The sequence below is a fragment of the Rhinopithecus bieti genome, unplaced genomic scaffold, assembly GCF_001698545.2.
Source record: "Rhinopithecus bieti isolate Rb0 unplaced genomic scaffold, ASM169854v2 scaffold_1618, whole genome shotgun sequence".
NCBI classification, from domain to species: domain Eukaryota; kingdom Metazoa; phylum Chordata; class Mammalia; order Primates; family Cercopithecidae; genus Rhinopithecus; species Rhinopithecus bieti.
Genome location: NW_016803937.1, coordinates 2,813,764 through 2,840,678, shown reverse-complemented (window position 1 = coordinate 2,840,678; position 26,915 = coordinate 2,813,764). Strand labels below are relative to the sequence as shown.

The 26,915-nt window shown below is 49.0% G+C and overlaps 1 protein-coding gene across 9 annotated transcripts; it reads right to left on the bottom strand.

The window, feature by feature from the left end:
• Positions 1-1,090: 1,090 nt before the first annotated feature.
• MTHFSD (methenyltetrahydrofolate synthetase domain containing) lies at positions 1,091-26,665 on the bottom strand. 9 transcript variants are annotated; one of them, XM_017860415.1, is made up of 8 exons: positions 26,587-26,665; positions 24,534-24,640; positions 23,224-23,337; positions 19,544-19,657; positions 17,618-17,708; positions 13,190-13,302; positions 12,786-12,911; positions 1,091-3,378 (listed from the first exon to the last, which is right to left on the bottom strand). In XM_017860415.1, the coding sequence occupies exons 1-8, from the start codon at positions 26,624-26,626 to the stop codon at positions 2,908-2,910; spliced, it is 1,176 nt and encodes a 391-aa protein (XP_017715904.1). In that variant the 5' UTR covers positions 26,627-26,665; the 3' UTR covers positions 1,091-2,907. The 9 variants fall into 9 exon arrangements, with proteins under 9 accessions (XP_017715904.1, XP_017715899.1, XP_017715920.1 ...); XM_017860410.1 differs by lacking the exon at positions 23,224-23,337 and adding an exon at positions 23,078-23,191; XM_017860431.1 differs by having other exon boundaries at positions 24,534-24,637; positions 26,587-26,646.
• Positions 26,666-26,915: the final 250 nt, after the last annotated feature.

Genomic DNA, 26,915 nt, shown 5'->3' with positions numbered 1-26,915 from the left:
TTGTGACTCCTGTATGAACACGTCCACCACGGCTAGCGCGTGTCTCAAGATGCCGATGTCCTCAGCCGTCTGGCAGCTACTTGTTGCCTGCTCGTATCTGTAGACGAGGCCCAGACTCTTGCCACAGGTGTGTGGAGAAGCCCTGGCTCAGACGCTGCCTCCGCAGCCCAGGGAAGTCCTCCTGTTGTTTCTGAATGCCGATGCGGTCGTGCCTTCCACACCGGGGTTGGCTGTGGCTTGCCACCGCCTAGTCTCCAGCACTCTCGTCTTACTGCTCACAGATTTTCTTTCTCCCGCCACAGCACGGCTTCTCATACAAATGTCGATGTTGTGAGTAGGGATTTATATTCTTAAAAGTATCACCACCCTTCCTGCTGAGCTTTTTATTCCTGCTCACTGCAGGCTCTGTTTAGGATCCTCACCCACCTCACAGGACTTCTATTTTTAGAGCTCATGTTTTCCTGTATATTTTAAGATCAGAGCAGACACGAGCAAAAATGGACACATTTTCCTTTTAAAAAACATTTTCTTAATAAAGTTTCGAGGACACTTCATCGACACAACTTTTTTTCGTGCAAAACTGTATCAAATGTCTCAGGACTAAGGAGCGGATGGTGCCTGAGATCTTCTCGATTCCTGCAGTGAAGCTTTTTCACGACGTGGTTCCTTCACTTTGAGTCCCTCAAAGGCCCCACGTTGATCTGTTTTCTATTTATTCAATTGTATCATCCTAGCTACTTGGAGGCTGAGGCCGGAGAATGGTTTGAGCATGGGGGTTCAAGGTTGCAGTGAGCAGTGATCATGCCACTGCACTCCAGCCTGGGTGACAGAGTGAGACCCTGTCTCAAAAAATAATAATAACAATAGATATAAAAATAAAAGGGATGGTCTCAGCACTTGTCAAGTGACTGTCTTCCATTCATTCTCCCCTTATCACATGTGAGTGACACAATCCCGATGCACGCAACAGCCGTGGGAACAAGAAGTTGGTAGCTGAGTACCTGCCTCATTACCACCTGTCACCACAGTCCTTGGGAACTGTCCCCACAGGTCTCCCTGCAAAGGACAGAGCAGTGAAAGGTGTGCAGACTGTGGGGGATTTTATTTCACGCACTTGCTCTTTAGTTTTTCTTACACGATGTTCCACAAATATAAAAATGAGAAACTCCTTCAGATTATCTGTGTATCCATACACCTGGATTATTCTGGCTAAAGTGTCAGGAAACCCCAGCAGTCTGGCTTCCCTGAGTGAGCCTGTACTGACTGGTTTAATCCCGCCGTCTGAAGGAGGGGTGGGCGTCAGGCATGGCTGGACACAGGAGTTTCAGTGGTGGGGTCAGAATCCAGCTTCTCCCTCTCCCGGCTCCAGTGGGTCTATTCCCAGCAGTCCTTGCTCCTGTCTGCAGGGCTGTGCCCACTGCTGGCCGGACAGGGAGTGGACAGGGCAGGGATGACTCACTTGCTCTTCTCCTCCAGTTGCTATTCTAACGGCAGCAAATCCACAGAAAAAAGGTAAACAGAAAAACAAACGAGAATCTTTCAAAAAGAGAAGTATTCTTTAAAAAAAGAGAAAAAAGGTGAGGACTTCAGTGTAACCAGATGACTACTCTGAACTGGGGGCTGAGTCGCCCTCTGACACTGAGCTGAATGCCCAGTGACAAATGTGACCAGTCGTGCGGGTAGGGGGGAGGCCAAGGACACAGTGGGCCCAGGGCCCAGGGCCAGGTGTGGTGCTTCGAGACGTTTCTCCTCCCTCATTTTATTCATGGCGACTTGGGAAGGTAATCAGTCTTTAATGAGCAAATCTAAGGCCGTGTTTTCTTTCCAAAGTCTCCACGGGATTTTCACGGGAAAACCAGTGAGAAAATGCCCTTTCAAAGAGAAGACTGAGTGTCCCGAAAACATTTTCTTTAAAGTGCGTGCAAGGGCTGCCCTCTTGAGGCATAATAATGTGCTTAAAATAACACTTGGTAAAACCCTCTGGCTAAAAAATCAAAATTTCCAAAGCATATACATTTGAAAAAAATAAAATCTCCACTTAAAAGCTTATTTTGACTTGTTGCCCGGGATCAATTGCAAAAGCGCTTCTGTTGAGAAAGGACAGTTCAGCCAAACTCCAGCTGGTTTTTAGAAACAGAACTGGAGGGAAAAAACCAGAAAACGTAAGGCACTGGGCAAATGTGACGTAGGCTGGGATGAAACCCGTTCTCCCAGAGCCGGTCTCTCCCACAGCACCAAGTTGCTCCCCGTGCAGCCAGCTGGCTGAGGGCCCGGAGTGTGTGTCAGCAGAGGGAGGAGTGGGCTGGGGAGGGGAAGAAGGGATGCTGGCTCCCCAAAGTGTGACCTGAGGACTGATCTGAGCTGCAGTGAGCACTTTTTACCCAGGGGCTGAGCTCCCTGGGCTCCTGTGACGTGGATGGAGCTCTTCCTGCCATGCTGCCAGCTCAGGACCCTGAAGTCCAAGGGCGCTCTTCTGTACCCGGCATGCAGTCCCGGCCAGGGCCTCTGGAGAGCCGGATCCTCTGTCCATCTTCTCCCGTTCAGCCCACCCCTGGCAAACCCGAGATCATCTTCACATCACCCACCCCTGCTTCGCCACTCACTCCGTCCCTGGCCCCTCTGCTCTGTCCCTCCAGAGAAACACAAACTGGCTCAAGGCCTAAGCCTGCACGAACGGGAGGCTGAGGTCTCTGTGTGCTGTGAGATGGACTGTGGGCCGGCTTCCCCACTCACAGGAGGCCCTGGGCGTTCACTGACTGGTGACTTCTGGGAAGAACTGAGACCCGAGCAGCTCACGCGGTGGCTCTGCCACGTCTTGCCACGCAGGCCTCTCGAGTGCCACGGGAACCGGAGCGGCAGGGGATGGGGATGGCGAGTCTGCAGTGAGCTCTGTGGCTCTCCATGAGGTCACTTGTCCCTCTGCTGCCTGGCCAGCGCCACCCTCAGGGTGTCGGTGCCCAGGCGTAGGCCCTGCAAGCAGGAGATGGCCTGCTGGGCTGCGGCTGAGTCTGGGTAACGGAGGAAGGCTCTGCGCTGTGGGCCCTGCCAGGTGAGCCGCAGGGGCATGGAGCCGAGTTCACGCAGGGCTCTCTTCAGGTCACTCACACGGGCGTCCCTGGGGAGGTTCCCAACATAAACGTCGGCTGCAAGCGGGGCACCCTCCCCTGGTGGGGAGCCACCGGCTGCCTCCATGGAATTGGCTTCTGGCCCGGGTGTGTCCGGGGGCCTTCTGCCCGCACTCAGGGGCACTGCCTGCTGGCGGCCTGGTTCCAGAAGGTGCTGGTGCTCACCCTGGAGGGTGACATCCTTCCCAGCCTGCTGCTCTCGGGCGCGGAGGCTCCTCAATACTGGGATTTTCTCTATCATCTCCCAGCTGATCTGAAAAGCAAAGCAGTTGCAGCTGTTCTCAGGGACAGAATCACAGGGCGCCTGCCACACACGCGTCCACACCTCTGACTACCAGCTGTGCTACACACGCGGACTGGATGCCGAGTGGTCTAACTCAGCCCTAGGGACGGGACTCCCACTGTCCCACCCACTGTCTCACACAGACGATGTCACCAGTCTGTAGCTCTGCCCCTCGCCCCTGGCTAAAGGGAGATGAGCTCATGGGGGCTCTCGGGAGCGTTTGCCCACATGCTGTGGAGGTTGCAGGGTTGGGCCTCCATTTTCGTCCAGGCCCAGAAGCAGGAAAGTGAAGCTAGGGCTCTCTGCTCAGGCCTCCTACCCAGAAGAGGCACCTAAGGTTGCTACTATTGGGATTACAGGGTTACCAAAGGCAGCTCCCCTAATGACCTCCCCGCCCCGAGAATAACAGGGAGCTGTCTCTGTATCTGCCCCCTGCCTGTGCCTTTGGGTGGGATGAGGACTTTAACAGGACCACAGGGGTCTCCTCTCCACTGAGGGAACATCTGTCAGGGGTCACCCCCTTCAATGCAGAGCCAAAAATGCAGAAAACAAGGCAAGTCTGAGACACAGCTTTGAAAACACTTCCTAGTGACAGGTCACCAAACTATGAAATCAGTAATACTACGCAAAAGCTTAAGTCTCAATTGTATGGGACTTGTAGACAAAGGATATCTTTAGCTTTATCCGGATTTTTCTAATCAATCAGCTATTGCAGTGGGCCCCTTGGAACAGACTTGAACTGGGTTGATGCAGCCTAACCAGTGAAGGCCTGTTGGACGGGGCAGTTTGCACTGGGGGCTGCCTGTGGGTCAGGACAAGTCAGGTGACACCTGGACCACCGTGCCCTGTGCAGAAAAGAAACAGACACTGTGTAGTCCTTTTAGACAATTCTCATTCTTTAGAGATATTTTTTATTTTTCTTGTGGGCACCAAGCTTTCACATGACCACGGTCACCAAGAGGCAAGCCGTGGTCACCTGCAGGCCTCCAACAGAAGTGAGTATGTCACAGTATGAGGCAGCACATGAGCTACACAACTATAAATTGTTCTACAAGATGAAACAGTTCAACTAGTATCAATGCTCTCATTACATTCAGAATAATATGTAATTTAGAGCAATGGTTCTTATCCTTGGCAGGGTGAGAGAGGAACCTTTGTAAGGAGCTGGGGTTCCCTCCCAAGAATGACTCACCCACAATTTTCTGTACAATTTCCCAGGGTCAATAAAGACTATTCATGGGCCTCCAAGCTACAAGAGGTGCACAGGCCCCAAGTTAAGCATCAATAAATTAGAGTAATAGTTAAAGATACACAAGCACCTAAGAACAGCCAAGTGCATTCCTGAAAACCTAGAGGCTCTCAGTCCTCTCTCATCTAGTACCTGGCTCTGTCTCCCAGTGCTGGGTGGAAAGTAACCTCCCCTCTCGGCAAAACCTTCGCTTTGGTCAGAGTCCTCTGTGGTGGGATGCCACTCTGCTCCCTGGCACTGCCACATCAGAAGCCTTGGCAGGTGGCAGGCACAAGGCCTCATTTTGGTCTTGAATGGCAAACAGACTCTTGGCTGTCATAGAAAGACTCTGCAAAGACTTGCTTCAGTATTTCCCATTGTTCAGACACAAAGGAAAACAACCCACATCTATGCCACGAACATACCCACGATGTGCTCCTAACTAATTACAAGGCATTTCTCTTCCACTGGGCCCGCGGCCATCCTTCTCAACTGATTTACTGCGAGGAGACCGAACTCACAGAGCAGTATCATACAAGCTCTGGGGCCCAAGGAATCTCAAAAACGACCTAAGTCCAACCAACCCAACCTCTTTCCACACCTCTACTCCACCTTCTCAGGAAGTTCAGGCTTTTGTGTTCTTCTGAAGCGTTGAAAAATAGATACAAACTGGTCATCATTTGATTTTGAAGGATCTTTTAAATTACCAGATTTAGTACTGAGAACAGATGATAAAATTTAAAACTGCAATTACAATGAGAGAAAAAGTGTGGCTATGCATTCACCTGGAAGAACTGAAAGTTACTTGGCTTTGAGGATAGCACCAGAAGCCTTGAGGTGACAGCATCAAGTGGGCTGGGGGTGGGGGTGAAGTAAGGAGTGCAGTAAGGGGTATGGGTTTGGGGGCAGGCTGCACCCTCCGGGTAAACACTGCTCTTCTGATGGGGTCTATCAGGAGCTGCACCAGCCCAGTTTCCCGCCCCCCGAGTTACTTCCCCTCCCATCTGTGTCCAATAGCACCTCAAGGTTCCCTATGGCAGAAGCAAGCATTCTCAGGCGAGGCTTCACACTTGGGGTTTTACAGCAGAAAGCTGTTTTGAAACATGCCGTGGGAAAGACAAATATATCCTTCCATGCACATCACAGGGAGCTCCTCCATTCTGAGCCAGCAAACATACAATCGGCTGAAGAATAATGAAAACATCTTAACCACACATTATGAGCTGACAGGATGGCCAGGGCACCGACACACTGGCATCCGCAGGGGGGCCGTTAGAATGGAAATGCACAAGTGTGTTCCACTGAAGTAAAATCGCTCTTCTCATGAGCAGTGTTTTTGGGTAAAGGATGACAAGGCTTCGCATCAGCTCCCTCCTCCTCAAGCTCTAATGGAAACATCTTCCTGGCTGCGGGGCGGCTTTGCCACTCTGCCAGCTGCTGGATGACTGGGCCGATCCCTGCCACAGCTGACAAGAAAGCCTCCTGTGCACCAGCCAGCAGGGTGGCTGGACACCATGGTCGGGAGGAGTACATGGCAGTGCTACTGTTTCCCGGCTGGCAACAAGGAACAGTTGTTACATTCTGCCAATGTGGCATGTGAAGTGAAACATTTTGCTTGTTAATCAAACATGAGAAAACATTTTTGCCTTTTTATAACTAATTCTACTCTCAAAAAAATAGAACTTTTATTTATATTAAATATTGTATTATTATATTAAAATAAAGTTTAAAAACCTGTCCCCTAGACATGTTAAGTCAAATATGAATCTAAAATCTGACTTTTAAGATTTCTGATTGAGAATCAGAAACTGCTCAAAAAGCAGAGACTTGGGCTCCAATCCTGAGGCAGCTACATGCTGCTTTTACCATTTTGGATAAACTGCTTTTCTTTCTGACTCCTGCATTACCTGACCTGGAGATAAGGAAACTGGATGATCTTTGAATCCCCCTCATTTTTTTTTTTCTTTTGAGAGACAGGGTCTCACTGTGTCACCCAGGCTGGAGTGCAGTGGCACAACTCATAGCTCACTGCAGCCTTGAATACCCAGCTCCAAGCAATCCTTCTGCCTTAGCCTCCCAAGCAGCTGGCACTACATGTAGACACTCACCACCACACCCAGCTAAGTTCTCTACTTTCAGTAGAGATGGGGTCTTGCTATGTTTCTCAGGCTGGTCTCGAACTCCTGGGCTCAAGTGATCCTCCTGCCACGGTCTCCCAAAGTGCTGGGATTATAGGCATGAGCCATGCTGGCGAAGATGAGCAGACATCAGAAGTATTTCTTTTATTTTTTTTTTTTGAGACGGAGTCTGGCTCTGTCGCCCAGGCTGGAGTGCAGTGGCACAGTCTCAGCTCACTGCAAGCGCCGCCTCCTGGGTTTACGCCATTCTCCTGCCTCCACCTCCCAAGTAGCTGGGACTACAGGCGCCCGCCTCGTCGCCCGGCTAGTTTTTTGTATTCTTTAGTAGAGATGGGGTTTCACCGTATTAGCCAGGATGGTCTCGATCTCCTGACCTTGTGATCCGCCCGTCTCGGCCTCCCAAAGTGCTGGGATGACAGGCTTGAGCCACCGCACCCGGCATCAGAAGTATTTCTAATACTAGGTTCAACCTCCATAAATAGTGAGTTCTCTTGCCTGAGACTAAATGTGATTGTTCCCTGATGAAAATGCCTTAAGATACTTCCAGATGGCCACAGTGAAATAACCATATGGAGTGGGTATGCTCAGAGGAGAGCGCAGGGAAGGCCAAGGGAATGTGCTGCCTTCCGTAAACATAAACGCCAGGTAGGCCTCGAAGCCGCTGCTGGCCCTCTAAGGGCAGAATCTCTTCAACACGGCTCACGGAAAACCCTTTTGTTCATAGTTGATCAAAGGTGTCAGTTGGTAGAAAAAGACGCAATAGGGCCACCCCTTTACAATCACGCTTCTACTAGGAGTGCTGGGGGACAGCAGGGGCGAGGCCTGGATCTCCCAACAGGGGGCTGACCACAGGCAGCACTGCGTTCGACTGTACCCCAACATCGGGAAGGGAGGGCTCAACTTGGGAGGGGTACGGAAGTCACTAAGAACTATTTAGTAAAAAGCATTTCTGTTTTCCGGTATACATGATCACCTTAAAACTGACGCTGCGAGGTGCCGGCTTCCATCTGCATGCCGTGGCTCCTGCCTGGCCGTCACTGCAAGGCCTGTGGGAGTGACGTGCCTCCCTCCGCCTGCTCTGCACAGAGTCCTGCGTGGGACCAGCAGCTCCCGTCTCACTTTCGCACTTGGAGTTTCGGCCCTTGGAGAAGAGCGGCCGCATGGTTCCCCTCACACAGACATGCTCGAGCTTTCCGTGTTGGCTGTCCCAGTGTCACCCTACACACGTGTGTGCATGAATTTTAAGGACTGGCGCATCTTTAACTATTTTCATTTCCGAATTCTCATTTCTACTAATTGAGTACACTGGGAACAGAGATACCTACCTTACTGCTGTATGACTGGGTTCAAATGCACCTGGGCACAATGTCTACCTTGGAAAATGTTGAACAAATTTACTGTTTTTTTTCCTAAATATTGTTGATTATAAAATTAGGATATGCTTGTTGTGGGAAATTCGGGAAAAAAGTGAAACATTTGAAATCCTATCTCCCAGAGATAAATACTGTTAATATTCTGTTATATTTCCTCCCCGTCTTTTCTCTCTGCCTTTTAACATGAGCAGAATATGAAATTCCATATCAAGCATGTATAATATCACATTGTGCCTTTTCTACTTTATACCACACGCATTTTCTTATGCCACTAAATATTCTGTAAAAAGCTGTATGCACTTCAGTGGACCTCCCAGCCCCATTTTAAGGCACTGCATGTCTTCTATAGAAATTCAATAAATCCTTATCTGAATTTCTACCTATTTCTCTAGGACTGATTCCTAGAAGGTAAATTACTAGGTCAAATACGGTAATTCTTTTTCAATGAAAGCCTGTCTCGGCCCTCTAAACGTACTGGTCCAGCTGTGGGTAGGGGTTGGTTCACAGTTAGCTGCGTTATTTGCAGAGAACCACTTTGTCTTATGTGGGATCTGAAATTGGGCTTTGCTGTCCCAGGACCGCTGTTGGAGACTGTTCTCAAATCCTTTTTCTTGAAGTGTCTATAGACCATGCAGCATTCTGTGGCCATCTGAGGACCACTCTCCCCAGCAGGCTGTGTGGGGAAGAACAGGCCATGCTTTGAAAGCTACAGAATTGTTTCCTTGAGTATAAGCACGAGAGTGGCTCTGGAAGAATCCAGTTTCCTTCATTAAGGAGCAAATGAGTTGACCCGGGAAAGTCAGACAGACGCACAGACCTTGGTCTATGGCATCCTCGCCCCCGCCGTGGTAATCAGGAGCCATGTGCTGATGGGAGTTCCCGTGAGGAGCACAGGACGGGTGAGAAGATGTGTGTGAGTGACAGTCCTTACACCGGGCAAAGGCCAAAAGGTCCCCTGGTTTGTGGGTCTGGTGACGGGGACCACAGGCTCGCGGGTGCCCGAGTGGCTTCTCCTAAGCCCTTAGTCTCCCAGTAGGCTGGCCTTGCCTTCAGTGCAGTTGAGGTTCTGGAGTCTATAGCCATGCCTTACCACTCCTCTCCATCTCCGAGGTATTCTTAACATATATCTTTCTGGCTCCCCAGCTCAGGCCAGCTCTAGGGAAACACTACAGTGGTGTGGCGTGTCTCCACTGCCCAGGTGCGGCTTGGGCAGAACGGGGCTTCCAAGATGGCGGTAGACCTGGGTCTCCCCACAGAGGCTCCACCCGCTGCTGCTGTCCAGGTGCTCACTTGGGTCCAGCAGGTGACCACGGGTCTCAACAGGAAGTTCTGTTCTTCTGTTGCCAGTGACTCACAGGACACCACTCAGCCCTGGGAGCTGGCTGGGACTCTGCCCCACAAGGGCAGGCACTGGTCAGTGGCCAGGGCTGCTCGACACTAGCGGGTCCGGGAATTCAGCCATTTTTGGTTTGCTACTGCACAGAGCTGAGGCTGCCAAATGGCTCTCAGCCCACTGCAGATCACCTGACACATGGCTGTCACAGGGAGGGACATCACATGACTGTCTCTAAGATCAGAAGATCACCGGAGCTGGACGAACTGCCCAGAGGTTCAGGACCACATTCCAGCTTCAGGCCCAGGTCTCTGGTACCATCTCCAGCCTGGCAGAGATCCCTGGTGTAGCTGGGAGTTCAGGGAGTCCTGGGTTCTCAGGGTGCGGTGACTGGGAGATGGGGCAACAGTGGCTATGCATCTTGTGGCTTGGATGTGGCCAAGTCACCCGGAGTTTCACGGGTCTGTGGGTGAGGCAATCGCCCCCAGAGACAGAAGAGCCCACGATGACAGAGCAGACAATGTGCCTTCTAGAAAGGAGGAGTACAAGCAGAGCCTTCTGGGGAATGTCTCTGTGCCTCTCTCTTCCTGCCAGAAAGTTTCTGATGAGGGTGCAGAGCACTGGAATGCACTTTCAGCCCCTTTCCCAACCCTACCAGGCTTCCTTTGTTGAAGAGGAGATGGAGGAGGAAGAACAATGGCTACTCGTGGGGGGTCTCTGCAAAGCACCTGCACGGTCACAGGCGGTATGGAGCAGCCGAAGGGCTGGAGAGCCGGGTCAGTGCCTTTCTCTCCTTGTCCTCCACTGAGAGGTAGTAAAGGGCATACCAGGGCACCATGTGACAACCCGTAGCCACAGGGAGACACGTGAAGGACCCCATCTTGGCTCAGTGAGCTACCCAGAAGGACCATCCTAAGGATTCTGCCAGCAGCACAGAGAAAGAAGAAACTTGCATGATGTCCAGGAAGATTTCTCAACTTTAACAACGTACCTCGCATTTGTGACAATGATGAGGACTGTGGCCATGCTCGCAAGCATCGTCCTGGGCATTCTACGCGCACTGCTGCGCACCCTCCTATTTCAAAGACAAACGAGGGGCTTGGAGGGTGTGCTGGAGGTTACAGATAGAGCTACGAAGTGGGAAACTCTTGACTGCTAAACCGAGCAATACGCTCACTGGCCACTTGGTCTCCTTTCTTCAAAATCATGAGACACAGGCTGAGAAGAGTCCACGTGGATGTTGACGGTGAATCAAGGAGATGCACTGTTTACAGTAACTGCACTCAAGCGGAGCGTGTATTAGACTGCTCTGTAAGACTGGGCAGGACGTCAACTATTGGAGAGGTGGAACAAAGGCCACGGAATGAGATGCTGAACTATCTTTGTGTTTTGAAAATGAGTAAAGGAAAGGCAGTTTGTGCTTCCTTCACATCCTTCCACAAGCGATCGACAGTGCATCGCAGATATCCCAGTGAGATGGCCAAGAGGTAAATTCTTGGATTCTAAGACCTACAGACCTATAGTGATAAATCATTACCACTATAATATCATGGACAGGTATACCAAATATTTGCCAAAAAGTCCACTTGAAATGATATCATAACCTGGCACTGAACAGTCCCCCTCCACATCCAAAATCTTTCCTGGAAATTAGGGATTTTTTTTTTTCTCCCAACAAATGTTGATAAAAACTCACTTTAGCTGCATGGCTAGTGAGACTAAAACAGAAACACTGGGGGCTGGAGAAAGTGACTGATTTCCTCTGACCATGCAAAGGGATTACCAAGTGGTGAAACTGGGAACACAGGACCCAAAATGAGAGACAGGTTTTTAAAAGTTTGAGATTCTTGCTGAGGCCTCATAAACAGTGACCATTTTCCTGGAAGAGGGTCTCGACAAACAGTGAAGCCCCCAATGCCCTCCCTCCCCCACAGTGCTGACCCTGTTTCAGGAACCTTGGCTGAGTTTGGTTTGCTTTTCTGTAAGAGGATATACTCATCTAACGTGTCCGATGACTTCATTTGTTGCTACTTTTCTACTTTTCTTGTTAAAATCTCCAGAAAGTCACCAAGCTGTTCCTAGCTCTCTTCCAGCAGAGGCTGTCCAGGCTCCCCCTAATATGGCTGCAATGGGCCGCTTCTTTGACATGCTGGCCTGGAGGGACTGCCAACAGCCTGACTGTGGCTAATGCCCTTGTGCAACTTTCCCACCATCCCTGTTCTTGGCTCTAAGGAGCCACCAGCCTCATGCTCTGTCTGGCGCATTGGCTTCCACTTACAAGGAAGCTGTGGATCAGAGTTTTCAGGTGAAAGACTCTGAAGAAACACACCAAGGGATATTTTCATTTCCTGGAAGAGCAGTGACCGCCTTCTCCCCAGCGCTCCTGGTGCGCTTGGAGGGCCACCCATCCACTCTGGGTCACACAGGCTGTTCCCTCTGCTTTCATCAGCAACCAACCGAGGAGTGCACACCTGAGAGGCCCCAACAGTGCCTGCCCAGGACGCCTGCAGGGAAAGTCCCTGCTGGGCTGTGGCGAAAGTAGCAGGTATTTTGTGTTCATCCTTAGAGGTGGATGTTGTTGATTTTCCACGCCCAAAGGAAGGATACTTTCAAACGCGGAATGATTTGGGTTTAAAGAATGGGAGACGTGGACACGTATGCTTATTGGACCGATAGTTTTGTCCGCACGAAGCACAAATGTCTTCTCAGTAATTCTGGCTGTTTGTCAGCAGAGACAGCATCATAACCTAAAGGCTGCCCTGCAGGGTCAAACTCCTATTGCAGACTCATTTGCAACGTGTGCCATTACCCAAGCTGGAAATAAAAACGACACATGTATGAAATGTACAGAGGTTTGGCACTGCCTTCTGCTCAGGCTAGATCTGCTTGAAGATCCAGATCTTCAGTTAAAAAAAAACCTGGATTTAAAAAGGGAAGACCAATGAGAGAATGCCAGGCGGAGTTAGCTGTGCCTGGGATGGCAGAAAACAGCTCTTAAGAATGAAAAACGGTGGGCAAGTAAAGCCTCAGGGCATTCGCCCTCCTAACCCATGTGGCCATTTCTGCCATCCGCAGAGGCAGATTTTCAACCTAGCTGCTTTTAGAATCCCAGAGATCTGTGAGCAGATTCCTGGGCCTGGGCCTGGAGATGGTCATTCAGGAGCCACATTGTTCAAAAGCTCCTTGGGTAATTCTAACGTATAGCCACGCTGGGGTTGCCAACAGCTCCCATGCCAGACAGAAAACACTTACAAGAGGAGGGGCCGCTAAGCTACAGGCCAGAGCTGGCCACGGCCGTGACCCACCTTGGACCACGTGATTCCCATTGGCTGTGGGCGCTTGCAGCCTGTGGCGATGACTCTGGTTGGAGTGAGGATGTAGTCAACGGTGATGTCGTGCTCCTCAAGGAGCTCTTCAGGGATGTCCACAACCTGGGGGAACGGAGGCGGGATAAAGGGGCTGGTAGAAATGCCACTGCAGTCGTGCACGCTGCCCCACCCAGTGGGAATGTGAGGCTGGGTAGAGAAGGACCCCCACATCCACTCTGGGACTAAGGCTTAGCCACTGCACCACTAGCAAGTCCAGCCCTAGCTGATCCACACCACTCATGACATGGCATGGTTCAGAAGCAGACGAGTCTCTTTCCCCACCCCCTGCTCCCTCAGAAGAGAGTGGCAGTGGCTCTGCTCAGCCCATTCATAAGGAGCACCTGGCAGTCGTGGACGATGGTGACCACCGGCGTCTCGTTGCTGACGGCACCCATGGATACCATCATGGCATATTCCAGATCGGCGTAGCCTTCTCCCTTCCCGATTCTCCAGCCTAAGAGACAACCGAGAATCAGTATCGCTGTGTGGTCCGGGGCATCGCTGAGAAGTGGACTTTCCATCAGGTCCAGTGGAAGGAGAAACTGGAACCCAATATCCCGAGCTAATCTATAGAAATTTTCACAGAAATGCCCACCAAATGCCCACAAGCAGCCCACCATGAAGATGGACTTTTGGGCATTAAACAGGAATAATAACACAGCAAATGTCAGGTGGTGAAAATACAATGATGTGAACACTGGACCGTTTAACCGTGTCACAAAGGGAAACAGCTCACATTCATGTCAGCTTTATGTTAGCAAGACTCATACTTCAAAAGAATGAAAAGAGCAGTTCTCAAAAAGATAAAAACAAATTCCTACTGAAAGCAAAATATGTTTGATCAACTTGCCTCGGGGGAGAATCGCCGCTGTGAAGTCAGGAGCCCGTGGCGGCAGGGCCTCGTTTCTTCAGAAACACTGAATAGTCACCACCGGACACCAGGTCCCGAGGGACGGTTTAAGCAGTACTAACGCGTTTTGCAAACTTGTAATGAGTGGCACCACAAAAGGATTACCTGAGCCTAAAAGAGTAGCTAAGATGAAATCAATGTTTAACAGCCTCTCTAGCCAAATCAGCTATTCAGAGACAAAAATGCAGGAAGACAGGAAACATCAAATGCCTTCTGACCCTCACGGAGAAGCTACAATTCCTCTTGTGAGAAGCCTGAGGCCCTTCAGAAACGGAGGCCTGCATGTGCCACCACCAGCATCACCCGCAGAACACCTGCATTACTGCCGCTGTGCCTAAGACTCACAGCTGATCGTGCTACTTTGACAATTCAAAACCTCCAACTGTACATGCAAAGAAACAAGAGAAAGAAAATTCAACAGAAAAAATAGCAAAGGATATGACCAGTTCACAGAAAAGGACAGGCAGATAAGCAGCAAACATACAAAATTCTTAACTGACTCCTAATTAGGTACAAATCAAAGGCAAAGGAGATACTATTCACTGCTCATTGGCAGACTGCAAAAAGTCAAAGCTGACTCATTCCAGCTAGGAACAAGGAAACAGAGACAGAGGCCGGGCACCACTGTTGGGGCCAACAGTGAGCGGCCCTTCTGGTGGCAACATCGAGGCTGACAAAATCCATCCTTCAGTTTAGCAACTCCCCTCTGAGGCCCTGGCCCATGGAGAGCCTCAAAGACGCACCTAGACTATCCCCCAGAACATACTTCACTCTAGCATGATCTGTGAGGGAAAAGACCAAAGCCAAATCTGGAAATAACTCATAACGTATACATCCGTCGGCCGGGGTGGGCTTCAGCTACTGAAGGGCAGTCACGAGAGAACACCGTGCAGTTCCTCAACACGGGCCGAGGCCGGCCTGCTGTGCTGACAGGAGGGGCGCTAAGACACATTCTCCAGCGAGGCACGGAGCTCTGTGTGTGCCACAGTTCCTTCTGTGAATGTGGAAAAGGGATGTCTGTAAATCTATACCTATAAACTATAAGACAGGGGTTCCCAACTCCCGGGCCACAGACGAGTACCAGTCCGTGGCCTGTGAGGAACCGGGCCACACAGCACGAGGTGGGCAGTGAGTGAGCAAAGCTTCATCTGTATTTACAGCCGCTCCCCATCACTCTCATTACTGTCTGAGCTCCACCTCCTGTCCGATCAGCCGCGGCATTAGATTCTCATAGGCGTGCAAGCCCGTGTATGAACTGTGCGTGCCAGGGATCTAGGTGGCATGCTCCTGATGAGAATCTAATGCCTGCTGATCTGTCACTGTCTCTCATCACCCTGAGATGGGACCGTCTAGTTGAAGGAAAACAAGCTTAGGGCTCCCACTAATTCTACATTATGAGTTGTGTAATTACTTCATTATTTATTACGATGTAGGAATAACAGAACTAAAGTACACAATAAATGTAATGTGCTTAAATTACGCTGAAACCATCCCCTCCCTGGTCCATGAAAAAACTGTCTTCCATGAAACCGGTCCCTGGTGCCAAAAAGTTGGGGACCATTGCTATAAGATATCTGTGTCTCGGCAAAAAAAACTGTCATCAGAGTGAACAGAGAACCTACAGAATGGGAGAAAATTTTGCAACCTATCTTCTGGCAAAGGTCTAATATCCAGAGTCTATAAGAAACTGAAACACATTTACAAGAAGAAAACCCAAACAACCCCATTAAAAAGTGGGCAAAGGGCCTGAACAGACAGTTCTCAAAAGAAGACATTTATACAGCCAACAAACATGAGAAAAAGCTCAACATCGCTGATCATTAGAAAAATGCAAATCAAAACCCCAATGAGATACTATCTCACACCAGTCAGAATGGTGATTATTAAAAACTCAAGAAACGATAGATGCTGACAAGGCTGTAGAGAGATAGGAAGCTTTCACACTGTTGGTGGGAATGTAAATTAATTCAACCATTATGGAAGACAGTGTGCTGATTTCTAGAGGACCTAGAACCAGAAATACCATTTGACCTAGCAATCCCATTACTGGGTATATACCCAAAGGAAGATAAATCATTCTCCTATAAAGACACATGCACATGTATGTTCACTGCAGCACTATTCACAATAACAAGGACATGGAATCAATCCAAATGCCCATCAACGATAGGCTGGATAAAGAAAATGTGGTACATATACACTATGGAATACTATGCAGCCATTAAAAGGAACGAGATCATGTCCTTTGCAGGGACATGGATGAAGCGGGAAGCCATTATCCTCAGCAAACTAACACAGGAACAGAAAACCAAGCGCCACATGTTCTCACTCATAAGTGGGAGCTGAACAATGAGAACACATGGACACAGGGAGGGGAACAAGCCACACTGGGGCCTGTCAGGGCAGGGGCAGAGGGAGGGAGAATATCAGGGAAAATAGCTAATGCATGCTGGGCTTAATACTTAGGTGATGGCTTGGTAGGTGCAGCAACGCACCACGGAACACATTTACCTATGAAACAAACCAGCACATCCTGCACGTGGACCCCGGAACTTAAAAAAAAAAGATATGTGTCTCACACGCATGCTACTATGTATGACATCTACACTAGGAACTCCTAATGGGGCAGCTGGGGAAGGAACAGGGAAGACACATGGTAGAGCTTTCTGTGCTGTTCAATTTTCTAAGCAGACACATGACTACTTTACTACCTTACACAGGGGGTCAGCTGAGCAATGAAACTTATAAAGCATTGCTTTCTTCTTATACATCCCTGAACCTGATGATCTTTTTCAAGAGGGGACCTTTGCTTATTTCCCACCACCTAGAGCCCAAGTCCCATCATCTGGCCTCAAGGCTTCTGAGAAGGGGCGTAACCTAGTAAAGGGCCTGCTGCCTGAGGACCCTTCAGTCCTCTCTGCCTGGACAGTGGCCAGCATGCAGGAGCCAGCCCTGAGGCCGCTACCGAGGAGATGCCCCTGCAGGCCAGCCGGTCCCTCCTCAGACTCCCCCTCCCACTCCCGTCAGTCCTGACTTGTGTCAAGCACTGATCATGTCAAGTGCTGTCCTGGTCCAGCTCTCGTGTCTGCCCCACCCACACACCGTGTACTAAGGTAGAGACCACCCAGTGCCTGCCTGGCACACAGCAGGTGCAGCAGGTACACCAGAACAGTGTGTTCCTGAGTCCCCAGCCTTGATGACACAGACGAAGCAGCGGAAACTGGGAATGCAATGAAAGCAAAGAATAATGTCCCCACATCAGCTCTAGTGGTGGCTGGGAAAAGAGGGTGTCCTGAAGCTGGAGATAAGGAGGAGTGGTGCGGTGACCCTGCCGTCTTGGCAAGGGCCCCCGGCCTTGTGGTCCGAGAGCAGCCTGCCTCACACGCAGCACGGCAAAGCACCAGGCCTCAGAAGAAGCCTCAGGGACACGCCATGCTGTTCAGGAGTCCGCTGCTTCATCATAAAAACAAAGCTTGGAAGGTACTGTTTTTCCATTTGCTGGAGTCCCTCCAAAACCAAGTATTTACTGACATACTGAAAAGAAATTCAGCTCCAGCTCCAGCTCACTTAAGAACAGAGAGAAAACATCTCACCACCTGAAGAGAGAGTTATCTCACTTTGTTTTCCCTGCTAAGAAAAGTGAAAATGCCGTACATGTGTTGAGCTGGGGCCAGGAGTGGGGGGCTGAGCCAATGCACCACGGAAAAATGCAGTGGCTTCGGAGACCAGGTAAGCGCATCCAGAAAGCAGAAATCACCGGCAACGTTTGAAAGACAAACAGCCTGGCACTGACAGCCTGGCACGCAGCCGCCTTCAGGCAGAGCTGTCACACTCAAGAGTTCCCATTTGCTAGTCTTACCTTTTTCAGACACGGCGACGGATCCCACCACAACTAAATCCACAAGGACCCTGGAATCCAAGCCAATGGGGACACTGCAGTTCCTCACACCCTGCACACAGAGACATGGATTGGAAAACTTCAACGCCAGCTGCTTCCTCATTTTGTAATTCATGATCAAAGTGCACTCAGGGTTTGAATCAACCTCTTGGACAAAACCGACGCAGGCTCACACAGCACCGCGGATGGGGCGTTTCAGAAGCCGCGTTCCAGAAACCACTTTAGGGCCGTTCCCCTTCTCCTTCCCAGAAAGGTGGCCAAGGGGAACTCACAGCACAAATTCATAGGCTGCCAACTTCATAACATTTAACAAATCGTTTTTCCCCATAAGGCAGAAAAGCACAGTGGTGAGAACACAGGGGCAGAGTCCCAGGAAACTGGGTTCAGAGCCTCTGAGCCACAGGACCCCAGCAGGCTGGAGCTCTCTGAGCCTCAGTTTCTTCCCCTGTAAGACAGGGACACCACCTTCTGCCTTGTCAGACCAGTGTTGGAATTAAATAACAAAACGTATGCATTTAGCACATAAGACATGGTCAGTGAACACTGTATGACATATTTATTCAATATAAAATCCTGAAGGGCACTATTTTTATGTACAATATACTCACTTCTAAAAAAATTATCCCTTCACTCAAAATGTCCCAAAAGTGTAACGCTTTATATTAATGTAGGCCTGCATGTAAAGAATAGGGAAGTTGAATATATTCATTGATTCTCATAACATGGTTTATGTAAATCTCAGGAAAAAGCCATTTTCAGCCCTGTATCCAGCAGTAAGTGATCATTCAACGTGGCAGTGGGCTCTGTCTGTCAGTGCAGAGCTATGACAAGTTCCGTAAGGATCAGTGCATGCGGGTGGCTTGGGGTCTCCCAACAGTCACACAGGGGCTTAGTCCTGGAAACCCTCCACTGCAGGCAACCCTGGGTTCTCATCATCTCACAGGAGCCACAGGGGGCAGGCGCTGACCAACTGCAGAGGAACAGACGGCTTGCATTTGTGAATGCTGCCCATCACCATGGTTTTGTCTCATTTTCCTACCTTTATTTTTCCTTTGCTCCTTTCTCTCTCTCTATATGTATTTTTTTACTTTATCGTATGTATTTTTATAAATCATATCAAATTCTATTTTTGGAATAAGCAGGGTGCTAATAAGTAAACAATAAAACCTTCCAGTTTTATACATTAGGCTTAAGTATTAGCCTAATGTACATCAGGCAAATCCCATAAAATAGGATATCTTGAATTGCCTTCTTTTTATTCTCAGTAGATTCGAAATTAAGTGACTTGGAGTTTACTTTAGGATTCTTAAAAAAGCCACCAAATTCGACTTCCTTAACTGTAAAATACATGACCAATTGTATTATAATGCACCCTAAAGTCATACTTGGACACTTGGTTTTACTAAATTGTGAGGCATTCAAGAAAATCTTAAATTTATAATTGTCAGCAATTACTCATTTAGAACTGGTGAGGCAATTTCCAGTGGAGCACGTTTTGGAAATTACATCCCATCTCCCCAGTCACTCTGGTGGCATCTGACGAACAGGCTGGGAATAAGAAAAAGCTCCACAATACGAAACATTGCAGGTTAACACTGGGCAGCGCCGAGAACCAGATCACTCGCCTTCCCTTTTCTTACAATAAGGAATTTATAATTTGCCAATTTGGTGCAAAACAGAAATTGAGTTACAGAAATAGAATCTGTTTACTCAGTTTTCCTACTTGGCTCCGTTAGTGACAGAATTCTTGAATACTTTAATATCTCTGTTCTTTTGGCCCTGTTAAAAATGAATTCCAACTGCGTGATGCTCTCTTATGCGAACTTGTGAGAAGCCTTCACAGGGTACAGTTCTTTCCTAGGTGAGGACATTGCTTCTGGCACTTACCTGAGAGGTGGCACATTTTCTCAAGATGTCTTTAGTTGCCCCAGGAGGTGGTGTGATCTTATTAAACAACCCCGTTCTCAGTCGTGGTGTTGGAACCAACAATGTTTTTTTGCTCTTTTAAAGAAAAGACAATCAATAAATTACAAAATTAAATTATTCCATAGGACTTTTTTATATGTGTTTTACCATTTCAGGAGGAGAGGCAAATTACTATTATCTGCATTTTTTTTTTTTTTTTTTTTTTTTGGTGTTTCCCTTTTTGGGGGGGAGGCCAAATTTCTATTTCCTTCTTTTTTTTTTTTTTTTTTTTTTTTGGTGTGTGCCAAGGAAATTACTTATTCGAAAACCTAATTAAATAATATGTGGGTTCAATTTTTCTTAGAACCACCACTTGGCACCTCCTTACCCTGAAGAGCCACGGTGTTTACTAAACTTGCTAATTTGACTTCACTTGCCATTCAAAATCGGTACAAGTAAAAACTGACAACAGAAATCCAAACTAAGGCTGGTTCTGACAAAATCCCAACCTCGACTTTCCTGTGCCCTCTCTGCGCTCAGCACCAAGTGCAACAGAGTTACAACAATGTTGTCATTAGAAACCGGCAAGGCATAGCTGTCTTACTCAAACATTTCTATGCAGTTTGGCTGTTCAGCAAATCAGTCAGAGACCAGCAATCATGGTAATCAATACACCAACACGTGCCAATAGCCCTTTACTTCTACTTAGTTCTCAAATGCCTATTGTGAGAACCTCTACAGCAGGGCTTCTCAAAGCGAGGGCCCTGGGCCAGCGCACCAGTGCTTCTGGCACCTGTTCGAAATGAATCAGCCCCTCTGGGGGCGCTCTGATGAGCCTTCCAGTGACTCTGATACACACGAAAGTTTGAAAACCACTGGTTGAGATGTCTCATAGATTCTGCAAGGGTAAGCAACAAGGCAATCACAAGATCTGTGAAATCTTTCATGTAAATAACAGTATATTTTAGTTTTCGAGCAGGAGATGACATCGCAAGACCAATAAAAGACCCATAACATCTCTTTGGCCTATTTCAACAAAGGCTTGTCAACCACGAGAGCAAAATACTTCAACACAGCACTCTAACTGCCGCGTGCTGCTTTCTGTGAGTGGTGGAGTGTGGCTCCCCTCACTGGCAGTGTTGGAGTCCTGTGCACCACGTTATGGGGATCACTCTCTCTTTTCTAGAAGCTGCTCATCCTCTGGCTCAGTGGATCTCAGCCTTTAGTGAGCATTAGAATCACCAGCAAGCTTTAAGAATTATCGAGGTCTAGACCTCACTCCAGAGACCAACTGGAACCTGGCATGGCCAAAAGACAGTCTTCAAACTTCCTTGAGTGACACCACCATGTGGCTAGAGCTGGCAAGTGGCACCTGAGCCAGTGGTCCTGAAGCCTGTGTGCTTGGAGCACCCCCAGAGTCTTGATGAAGCAGAGTCTGATGCCACTCTAGAGACTCACAGGTCTGGGGTTGAGCCTGGGAAGCTGTGCGTGCCCCCCGTACTGCGGACTGTGCGGTCAGACACTGGCCGCTGTGCCTCTAGGTGTGGCCTGAGGCTGTGCATGTCATCATTGCCTGCCCACACACAGCTGGGGCTCAGGAACCTGGATTTTTACCTGCATCCCAGCTGATCCTTAAGTCCCTTAAAGTTTCCAAAAACCACTGAGGACCCTGTAAGCACCAGAACTCAGGGACCACATGTGTGTTGGTGCCTTTCAGCACTACATCCTACGCCCAGCACGCAGCCTGGGAGACAGCTCAGTTATTTATGCAGTTGTTTCTCCAGCCTGAATAAATGATGGCATGAAGCAACAGGGATTTGCTCAGGGCTGCATCCCTCTTCCAGGCCGTCTTGGCTAAGGCTGATCTCCACATGGTCAAGGTTTCTGATTTTTGCTCTGAGGGGCCGACAGCTGAGAACACCCTGAACTTCACACCTGCAAGGACTGGCTCTGGAGTCAGGTGGCTGGGTCAGAATCCTGGCTGTACCGAGACTGACGTGTGGTAACTGGAGGTGGAGCCTCTCTGCATCTGGTTTCAAGTGTCACAGAGGAGAAGAGATGGCTCCCATAGGACTACTGGAGAGCTAAACCACATAACACAGGGAAAACATTCAGACACAACTGCGCCTCGAATGCAGCGACTGCCGACTGCTGTCCTTCCTTGCTACTGCTGCTATTCCTACTTCTAGCTTATTCAAATGATTCATTAACTGAGAAAATAAGGCTGACAGGAAGCTACGCTTCTGGAAGAGCCTACATAGAAGTCTCTCTTGGGGCTGAACCGCCATCAGCAGACAAAATGATCTCCCACACGAGCTTGGACCCAGGGCAGGCCCCTTCTCTCAGCTCCAGCAAGAATACACTCTGCCATTCACCTTTTTTTTGCCACGCAGTGTGGAAAGCGCCCCTCTCACCAGGGCTTCTCAGGAATTTGACTTGACAACTTGGGTGGGAGAATGGTGTCAGCACACAACGCGTGGCAGCGTAAGGCAGAATGACGACAGTTCTGCCGTGAGATGGCCAGTACTATACTCATGTTATCAGCTGTGATTCGCTTCAGCAAAACCACACTAAACATTACATTACATACATGGGGTTATTTGAATGTTACTGATTTTATAGTTTTGTTTGTATTTAACTTATATGCTTATTTTGGTTTTATTGTTGCATAAAAGCTATCTGCATTACAATTTATACCAAGTTTTATGTTTATCATATTGAATTAGATTATAATAAACTAATTTAAACCAACCCTGGAGGGGTTTTCTTTTTTTCCTTGAAAAGGGGCCTCTATGTTTTCAGTCGAGAAACAGTGCTCTAATTGATACATTTTGAGGGCACATCAGGCTTCTTATTCGTGATGGATCATGTTTCAAAGAATTATAACACTACAACTACGGCCAAAAGAACTAAGTATGTTGTCATCTTCCTCCTCTGATGAAGCACATCAAAACTGAGAATGTGTCCACGCCAGAGTTTCTGTGTTTGGTTGGATAGGAAGAAAAAAAATAAAAATTCTAAGAGCATGCCTGAATTTAAAAAGTTTAACAGTGTTGAGAAGAAACCTTTCCAGTTCTTATCCCTGGTGTTCATAGTATCAGAACATGACAAGTGACGTCTGTCATCCAGAAGCAAATGATTCTGTGTTTGGCAAGCTTGTCAGCATGCTCATTTCAAATGGCAAAGTGGTGTCATCCGTTTCAGCTCCAGCTCCTCAATTCTGGAACACCACAGGTTCTGCCTGCGTTCCCTCTCTTGTGTGGAAGCCATTGTTTTGAACATCCTTTATCTCTGAATTTAGACACATTTGGGACTCCTGATTGACTGAATGCTAAACAGCTGAAGGGCTTCTGAACTATTCTTGGAGAAATCACCACCAAGGGCACCTTCTCTATTGGAGGGAATCAGAAGCACCGACGTTCTAAATACAAGACAGACGTGTGCACTGACCAGCGACCTGGCAAAGGTGTCCCCCTTGGCAGACAGGCCTCGGCTGGCTCAGGGAAGTGGAATTACCTGCAGCACCAGCAGCCGAACGCCTTCCAGTGGTTTATCAGGGTCCACTTTAACTTCCTGTGTTCTGGCAAAAACGTCTAGGTCTTTGATGCTTTGGCAGGCCAGATAAGACCCCTAGTTAGGCAAATAGACAGAGGTGCACTTACTTCAAGGACGAAGAAGCGAGCATTTTTCTGGGGGGCATCGGGATTTACTTTAATGGTCCTGGCCGTTTTGAACGCCTGCAAGCGTGGGAGTTGCTCAGCAGCATGAGAAGCGCCCTGTTTCCAATGCAATCGCACGTTACTGAAAGGACAGCATGCTCTCAGGCCAACTGCAACCCAAGCAGCTCAGACCAGAATCTCACCCAGACAGGCACTAACAGTCACCCAAAGAAACGTCTAAGGAAGTAGTCTAAGTAAGGAAAGGGATTTGAGAAAAGGAGCCTAATCCCACTTGAGTTTTAACTGAAATAAAACACGCACTCCAAAAAGAATACAAATCGCGAGTGCAAAATGTGATGATTTTTCACAAAATGAAGACTGCTGTGTAACCACCACCAAAATCAAGCAACAGCATGACCCGGAAGCCCCCACCTCTCTCCTGTTCCATTCATTTTTAAAGATTTCTACATGATTCTCTACATCCTTCATCTTTTCCTCTGCCAAGATACATTTCTCTCTCTGGGGTCAGAAGCATTTAAACAAAACACAGTAACCACAGAAAATCATCAAAAGAGCAGTTTTTCAAAGGGACAGGACAGTCTTGGAACCACGTCAGCTGAGGACCAGAGAAGGTGGAGCTTGTTGTGGAGAAGCCAGGCTTGGGGAGAGACAGTCCCGACAAAATGGGGTGAAGCAAGCAAACAGCTAAGTCCTTCAGGCCAGAGAGAGCATTTTTGAAAAGCGCTTTCTTTTTCTCTTGGAAAACAGGCATGCCAAAGATTATGAACTGTTGCACTACCTCTTTCAACTAACCTTTTTTTTCTGTCAACCCTGTTACGAACAGCCATCTTTGATTGTCTTACATTTTGATCAGCTGGGAAACTGAGGCCCAGCATCGTTAGGCTGGCAAGGCCTTCATTTCTTTCCGAAGGCGCTAGAGCCTGGACTTCCAGTTCAGCACCCTTCACTCCCTAACGCTCTTAGCAGGGCCAATTTTGTGAAAAGCCATCACAATAGCACGCTTCTGGCCAGGATAAATGTTTTACTCTGTATCATACAGATGCAAAGTAGCACCGCCTCACCTAGAGACAACCAAGCCGCCCTGCACAGAGAGGCAAGAGGCCCCAGGTGAAGGGTAAACGACGTCTCTAAACGCTAAGGACACCCTGGCCAAATGGTTTTGATTTCACACCGCTGCTCACTGCTCACCACATTCTAATCCACCATGATGCAGTACGAGAATTTTATTACGAGTGTTATTCATTTAGGAATATCTTGTTTTCCTTTTCCAGACTCCAGAAATGTGTCAGTACCTTAAAGTTGGGAATCCTGTGATGAACAGGTCGGGGAAAGTCAGCTAAATTTTGTGATTCCATGTGGTCCCAAATTTGCTCACGAATGTCCTGTTTGGAGACACCTACTGCAACAAAAGATTCCCACTTAATAACAAACAAAGGAATTCCACAGCCCATGCTGAAAGCCTGCTCCAGTTACACGCTCAGCTCCCCACACCAGAGTTCATGACTATGCCAGACCAGACTGAGAGGTCTTTTGGTCTCTACATTGAAAAATGTAGTAAGTTTTTTTTTGGTTTCTTTTTTTGAGATGGAGTTTCGCTCTTGTTGCCCAGGCTGGACTGCAATGGTGTGATTTCGGCTTACCGCAACCTCCACCTCTGCCTCCCGGGTTCCAGCGATTCTCCTGCCTCAGCCTCCTGAGTAGCTGGGATTACAGGTATTTGCCACCACATACTCACGAACAATTATTAAAGTTCAGAGTAAATTAGACATAGCCCTAATATTTAATCCAGTTATACTAACCTTGTAGCAGTAGGGGAGCCAAATACAACCCAAGTCTTGTAACCAAGCCCTAGAGTCCCTGCTTGGGGACTCAGGTTCTGCTGATGTAGAGAAACTGTCCTCTCAGTCTATTCAGTCTTGATATAACTATGATTCGCTTATTCTTGCCGTAAGTCAGGTAAGCTGGCCTTAAAACCAAGTGATCTCTAAGACAGCTATTATTTTGGATTACTGACTGCAATCCCCTTTATTAGTGTGGGCTTCATAATTAGATGAACAAGTTGGCCTTATCTCCTGTCATTCCTCACTCTGAATCCAAAATGTGGCTCAAGGACTGTTCTTCCCTGACCCCAACATACCTGCCTACCTCCCTCTCCCTTTCAGGCCTGTACCTCCTCTGCTCTCCCTCAGGTCTAGCTTAGATTCGACCTCCCCCAGGAAACACTCTTGGAGCGCTGTCTCAGGCAGATGACCCTCCTTTAGAAATCTAAAGAGTACCCATACCATTTGGGTTTTTTTCCCAAACTGGAACAATTACTACAAGGGTACCACATGTATCACTTTCACTAACAGCCCAGAGGGCCTGGAATATCCCCAGCCCTGGGCAGGATACCCTGTGGAACACAAGAAATGTAACACTGTGGTCCCTGCTCTGGAGTCAATTAATCCCATAACAGTGATTTCCCCTAATAAAGCAATGGGCTAACTGGTAAGGGGAGGGGTCATTGCAAAAGAAAAGGGCAGGGCCTTTCCTTTGGAAAGTTACAAAAACATGAGAAATAATTAAAATAATAAAAGGTGACACATAGCAATGTGTGAAATGCCTGAACCCTATCCTGTAATTGTCTGTTTGCTCCCTTAGCAGGCTGTGGGCCCTGCTGGGTCAGCGTGGCTCTCATTCACCCTTAAGTCTCCAGTCCCAGCTCAGTCCTGGCACAGGGCAGGCATCCCAAAAGGTCATTCTAACCATGACGGCATATGATCACCCTCCGTCTATGTATTGTGTGCATGCTGCACACGTAATATGGGTGGGAGTGAACCTGTTCACAGCTGGGGTTCCGGCATTTAACAGACCCTGGCACACCTTGTGTACTAGTAGTATGGGGTATCTGCCAGGCAATCCTGCGAGCAATCATCCACCCCTTACCCCACTAGAGAGTGACTTCCTACAGGCCAGGGGCTCTACCGGAGGAAGCCTCGCCAGTGCCGAGACAGGGCCCCGCACGGACAGGGCTTCCACAACCATCTGTTAAGACCACAGCAGTTAAGCGACCCCCACGTGTAAGTCAAACCGGCTTCCGATCCTGCCCCTGAGCCTCAGTTTCCCCGACCTCACGGGGCCCACAGGCTCCCCGACGTGCACCGCAGGTGTCCCTCCCGCCTTGTCTTCCAGTTATCTTTATTTGGTTGGACCCGAACCCAGCACAGACCCCCTCCGACCCCCTCGCCCGCCTCCGGTGATTCTGCGCCATCCTCTGCCAGCCCTCGTGGCCCCGCCTCGACCCTCACCGGTCCCAGCCGTCCCTCCCCATTCCCAGCCGCCCGGGCGCCGCGCCGCGCAACTCACCCGCCCTGGGCTCCATGGCGACGCAGTCACCGCGCGACATCTCCCGGGCCGAGTCTGGCGCGCAGTGACGTCACCCGCTTCGCGCCTGCGCGACGGCGGGAGGGGCGGAGGCTGAGCGGGCGTGGCCCGGGCGCGCATGCGCGGGCGGGTAAAACCCGTGCCCGGGAACCTGGGACTCTCCCGGGCATGTCGCTCATGCTCTTAGCTGGTCATTGTCGAGCGCCGCCCGTGACAGGCGTTTTGCCAAGCCTTGGAGTTACTGAAAGAACAAGTCCCTGGCCTCTCGGAGCCCATTGCCGGTTGAAACACATCCCACCTCCTCTTCCAGT

Excerpts from the sequence above, each read along its gene's own strand:
- MTHFSD (XM_017860415.1), bottom strand. The coding sequence starts at position 26,626 with ATGTCGCGCGGTGACTGCGTCGCCATGGAGCCCAGGGCGG. Across the intron at positions 23,338-24,533 it reads ACAGGATTCCCAACTTTAAG|GGCGCTTCTCATGCTGCTGA; the intron begins GTACTGACACAT and ends CATTGGAAACAG. Across the intron at positions 13,303-17,617 it reads CGTCGCCGTGTCTGAAAAAG|GCTGGAGAATCGGGAAGGGA; the intron begins GTAAGACTAGCA and ends GTTGTCTCTTAG.